The following is a 6021-nucleotide window of genomic DNA, read 5'->3' on the forward strand; positions in this document are numbered from 1 at the left end:
GCAGCAGAGAGGGCTCAAGACGCGCCAGGAAACCTGTTAGCCGAACAGTTAGGCTGTGATGTTTTATGTTGTGAACCATGTTCTTTGTGCCGAACATAGTGCTACAAGGGACAGCGGTCAGAGGATCAGGGTCGACTGGCGCTCCTGTCCCCGACACCGCCCAGCCCCTGCCGGTCAGTTCAGCCAACCCCGCCGACAACTCAAGGAACTGTAAGTCATTTTCCCCCTACTTCTCGTGAATAGATTTTGACATGTCGTTCTCCAGTGCGATGGGGTGCCGCGGGATGCTGGAGGGTAGGAACTAATCGAGCAGCCCTGTTTTGAGATTGGTCTGACCAAGAACGTTTTTGGTCTGACGCCTTTTATAGCACGGCAAGATATCATTCAGTGCGATGGGGTTCCGCGGTAAGCTGAATGACCCGAAAAGTGTGCAGTCTTTCTTCAGCATGGTGTGACGTTATCCAGTGCGAAGGGTTTCCGCGGAAGGCTGGACGATCCGAGAAATTGTGTTCATTTATCCTTTTCGTGATTTGTGGTGATATCATCCAGTGCGAAGGGGTTCCGCGGAAAGCTGGATCCTTGGAAGACCCTAGAAGTTGTGTACGCTCTTGTTTGACATTTGGCGATTTTATCCAGCGCGACGGGGTTCCGCGGAAGGCTGGATAACATGCTATGCGGGAGTGTGTAAGGACCTGGTCCGGACTGAGGCTTGGTTAAAGTGTATGTGGGACACGGGCATTAGGAATGGAGTGAGCAATAGGTTTTGCGTTTTTGAAATTGTGTGCATAGGATATTGTTGTCTTTCGGAACATTGCGGATTTTGCCAGATGCACTAGAGAGCTCCCTTTATGGGACATTAGAAGGGCGTGGTTCCCAAAGTCGCCGAGAAGATACGATAGCGTTTGAAGAATTTTCATTCCTTCCTGTTTTCGCTCAACTTCTGTAACGTGGAGAAATTTAGATCGGTATTCCTGGCGTTGATTTTCTCTCAGTTTTCGAAGCGCGCGCTGCGGCCGATTAGAGTGGGTAAACGTTGTTTTGACGAAGTTCAGAGAAGAACATGATGAAGTGTGGGGGACAAGTCGAGAGAAATAAGAAAGGGATTAGATGTGCAAGGGGAGAGGAAAGGTGAGAGAGTGTTGATAAGGACGGGAAGACGGGAAAGGGATGAAGATAGGGAGTGATTTATAACAGTAATCAGGAAGAGGAAAGGAGCGACAAGATACTTTTGAAAAGTATCATAGTAGGGAGGCACTAGGGGACAGGAAAGGAAAGGCTCCAAGCCAGAGAGGACAAAGGCGGAAGACGATTTCCGCATCACTTCATACGGAGGGGCCGAGGACTGATTCAGGACAAATAGGATACTATTTGACCTGATCAGTGATTGGTCCCGAAAGTATGACCCTTGACCCCACAGTACCAAGAGATGCCAAACTGTCAGTCCAACTGTGGCCCTCCGGCTACGTCTGGAGCCTGAAACGACCCACCCGCCCAGCCCTCGACAAGATTTCTGCTTTGCGCGGATGGTGACGCCCGCCTAAGGGCGGTCGTCTCAGCGCATAGGTGACTTTAGGCTCCAGACGATTTCCGCATCACTTCATACGGAGGGGCCGAGGACTGATTCAGGACAAATAGGATACTATTGGTCAAACGCTACCTGTCACTATGGTTGGGTAAGCGGTCAGTGAAGCAGGCTTGTCTTTGTTATTAAGTCCTATCTTGTTGTCTACCCCATATATACACAGCGTAATGGAATTGCTAAGTGCGACTACTATGTTTCCTCATCGTCTGTCTAGCATTGTACAAAGTACAGTCGGGCTAGAAATATGAGTCTGCAACATGAATCTAAATACCAATGAGAGGGTGTGTATTCCATATAAATTATTAACAGAAATTTATAAAAAAACTCGGACTTCTTGAGTTTGTTGCAATTCAAGGAAAGAAAATATACTGATTATATTGTGTCAGTTGCTGCATCTTCAAGCAAGATGACAAGTCCATATACTTGTGGGTCACAGTCAGCCATCTGTGATATGTGTTGCGGAATGTGTACTGCAATGAATTCTGGGATGGTTTCAGTATCTTCCTTGGATAAAACAGTAAGATTGGTACCCCTCTCCCTGGTGCTGAATGGCAAAATAAGACTGGTGTCCCTGTCCCTGGTGCTGAATGACTGAATAAGACTGGTATCCCTGTCCCTGGTGCTGAATGACTGAATAAGACTGGTGTCCCTGTCCCTGGTGCTGAATGACTGAATAAGACTGGTGTCCCTGTCCCTGGTGCTGAATGACTGAATAAGACTGGTGTCCCTGTCCCTGGTGCTGAATGACTGAATAAGACTGGTATCCCTGTCCCTGGTGCTGAATGACTGAATAAGACTGGTGTCCCTGTCCCTGGTGCTGAATGACTGAATAAGACTGGTGTCCCTGTCCCTGGTGCTGAATGACTGAATAAGACTGGTGTCCCTGTCCCTGGTGCTGAATGACTGAATAAGACTGGTGTCCCTGTCCCTGGTGCTGAATGACTGAATAAGACTGGCGTCCCTGTCCCTGGTGCTGAATGACTGAATACGACTGGTGTCCCTGTCCCTGGTGCTGAATGACACACTAACAAGAAGTTTTAAAGCATCCAACGATCATCTCTGATGATCAGAAGTACAGATTTGCTTACCGAAGGATCAAGCGATGTAGTGTGGCCAGCGAAATGGAAAGACGTCAAATCACACTGTTTTCACGGAAGACACCCACTCGGGTGTTTACGCAAAAAAGGAAATTAATTCACTGGGAGTAACAAACCTTCTGTCTACATTAGCACACAGAACACTAAGCTTATCTCTTTTCCTATCTCCGCAAAGTAATTTCTTTTGATTATTCTCGCGGGGTATTATGTGGACAGGATGACCAAAAATGTGAATGTAATTGTCTGGTTTATCTTATGGGTAGGTCCTGGCGTAAGTATGAAGCGATGATGAAAATATTACTGGTCCAAGATTTTAAAACTTATTTCATCATCACACTCGTTTATGTATAACGTTTCACTTATGTATAAGCTTTGCGTATCTAACCGATATATTGACGTATGAAAATAGCTAATATTATTAATTTAAAGCACACTTGCCACTAGGATAAGAATATTGGACAACAGACAATGGACAGAAGCGTCTCAACTGTACTTTCTTATGACGCTTTATTGACACAACATGAAGTATAGAGGCTTTCGTACAGACAACTTTAAACTTTAAAAATAGAAATACAAACTTATCTGACATTATGAAACTTATTCTAAATTTTCCAAATGATTTTACATATTGTTTCATGTTATGTTACCCCCCCCCCCTGGAAATCAGCAAAGAATACTGAGGAGTCAGAATACCCAGGAGTCCGCAGTATGAAATAAATAAGTTTGTGAAATCTATAATCACACCCTGAAATCTGAGCATTTTACACTGAAATGTGGATAACGTATTACATAAGACATCATATCTAGAGCATTCCATGACAAAATGAAATTTATTTTCAATTTGCTTGAATGTGTTTTATCCTGCAAACATCAAATGCAAATAAACTGTCTAGAAGCATGAGCCTACCATATATTACAAAGTAACAAATGCATAATTGAACACATACAAAACATTACAAAACCGTTGAAGATGACGATACCAATACTCAGGTTAGTGCAGTCATATGGCCACTGGTGCTCTGTTATGTTAACTGGATCATTTCCTTGATATTATGTTATTTCTCCTGTATTGTTTCAAACGTAGTCACAAGCTAAATCTTGCTGGTTTTCAGTTGCCGACCCACCTATATAGTGCTTATCATCATTTCTAGTTGTTGCTTTTGCTAATCTGTTTATGTTCGTTATGATTCTGATCTGATCTGATATGTTGTCATGCTTATAGAAGTGACGCAGCGTTTTGCTTTCGAACTTCTTCCATTGCTTTTCCTTTGGGTGCTCGCTCTGTCTTTTTCTGTCTTTGTTGATGATCGTCCTGCAAGATTACGGCTTGAAAGTATGTGCTAGTAAATTCTGTCCGGATGAATTCAATGTAATTGAACGTCCACATTATAGTTTCAAATCTCCCTGTCGGTTTTCTGACCTCTAGAAATGAAATAGGTCTTTCCTTTTTCTTTCATGTTCAATTTCCAGGCAAGATGGCGTTTCCGTTCCCGTTCCTGAAGAGCCTCGTGACTCCCCGGCGAACCTCCTGCAGACGGAACGCGTAGATGACGGGGTTGATGGCGGAGTTCAGGATCATGAACACCGCCATGTTGACCAGCGACCCGCGGTCAGGCGTGAGCAGGGCCATTCTCATGAGAAGCGGTAGCCATCCCACCAAGAACACGATCGTGATGAGAACGATGGTGATGGCGGATTTCCTGTTGATGCTGGGCGGGGCGCCCACGGCGGCTTCTTGTGCAGCGATGGCGTTCACGTGCTTCCACAGACACCAGAAGATGCCCATGTTGAAGAAGACGATTGATGTCACCGGGAGGAAAGCGGACACCAGGAAAAGGACCACGTAGCTGTAAGGCAGTCCTCCGCCCAGTGGGAGGCAATCTTTCTGAATTAGCAGGTCACAGTGCCAGCCGAAGTTGGGCAGCATCGCCAGCAGCACTGACCACGCCCAGACGATCACCACCACGACCTTGCACTTGTCGTTGGTGACGTTGTTGACGTAGGTCATCCCGTGCACGACGAACCAGTAGCGCTCGGCCGTCAGGACCACTAGGCTGTAGGCTGAGGACAGTGCGGAGATTGAAATAGACGTGAACCTGGCGCGAAAGCCAACGGAGAGGATGGTCTCGGTTTGTGAGGAGACCAAATACACGATAGTGGTGATCACAAAGACTATGCCGTTCAAGACGTCGCTGGCCGCCAGATTGGCCGTGAGGATGTAGGCGGGCGTGTGGAGATGGCCATGCTTGATGATGGCTGCTAGTGGGAGGCTGTTTGCCGCTGCTGACCAGACGCCCAAACACAAAGCAACACACGCAAGAGGTACACTTGCGTTAGTCAGATGGGGATGAGAACCTTTCTGCAGAAATTCTTGGATGTTTGAAGTGACGTTTCTGTCTAAACAAGAGCTGTTTGTAGCCCCTGACGAGTGGCAATTCTCAGAAGAACTACTCCGCAGTGTTGAGTTGTAGAAAACGGCCGTTTCGTCCCCGGCCTGCATTGAAACATTCAGACCCAGCCCAGAAGCCTGGGTTATCCCTACGTACCGAACTGTAGTGACGAGAATCGCCAGCACCCACACCGCGTAGTTACCTCTGTACACCATCATTCGGCCACGGTTGTAAAGCCCCTGCACACCAGTTCTGACTTGTCTCGCGTTGAAGACAGCGACAGAAACAGTGCTGGGGTCGTACTAAACACTGATATTCTGACGAATACCACCCTCACATATACTATAAGTAAGCTGTCTGTTTTGAAGACCGTACACGCATTAATTTGTGGAAAGGCCATTAAAACATAACCTCAAGGGTAGCCTCAAGAAAGCGCGTCCCGACCGATTCATCTACTGTGACATTCATCAATAGCAGCACTAATTAGCATGGATTCAGCTGACTATTAGAGCTTCTGATAGATTTCAATAACTCCGCTTTAGACTCTCTTTCATCACATCCACAGAGATCATGTTTTCATCAGTGGTGATTGGTTGGTTCGGTCGGTTGGTGGTTGGATGGATGGATGGTAAGTTGGTGGTTGGTTATGCATGGTTGGCTGGTTTGGTCTAGTTCGTGGTCAGTCGGTTGTTTGGTTGGTCGGTCAGTTAATTGTTGAGTGGTTGGCTGGTTATTTGGTTTTCCAATAGCATAACTGGTATAATAACGACGAACATGTCAGGAGATATTCAGAGCCTCTGTACGAAGAGGCATTATCATTGGTAAGGAGTCGGCATAAATTCCTACTTACATTGTAGGAAATCATTTGATTCGCAGAAATTTCCCTTCTTGAATTGACTTCAACAGTTATCAACAAATAGTAATGGTTTGATTTTTTGGTTCACAAATCTAA

At 45.9% G+C, this 6021-nt stretch overlaps 1 protein-coding gene across 1 annotated transcript; it reads right to left on the reverse strand.

Annotated features, from left to right (window-relative positions):
• Positions 1–4138: 4138 nt before the first annotated feature.
• LOC118430129 (G-protein coupled receptor 6-like) lies at positions 4139–5686 on the reverse strand. Its single transcript, XM_035840839.1, has one exon. It carries the CDS (start codon positions 5285–5287, stop codon positions 4139–4141), a length of 1149 nt encoding a protein of 382 aa, XP_035696732.1. The 5' UTR covers positions 5288–5686.
• Between the last annotated feature and the right edge of the window lie 335 nt (positions 5687–6021).

This window comes from Branchiostoma floridae, chromosome 14 (assembly GCF_000003815.2).
Source record: "Branchiostoma floridae strain S238N-H82 chromosome 14, Bfl_VNyyK, whole genome shotgun sequence".
Classification (NCBI taxonomy): domain Eukaryota; kingdom Metazoa; phylum Chordata; class Leptocardii; order Amphioxiformes; family Branchiostomatidae; genus Branchiostoma; species Branchiostoma floridae.

Coding starts and splice junctions, on each gene's coding strand:
- LOC118430129 (XM_035840839.1), bottom strand. CDS start 5,287: ATGATGGTGTACAGAGGTAACTACGCGGTGTGGGTGCTGGCGATTCTC.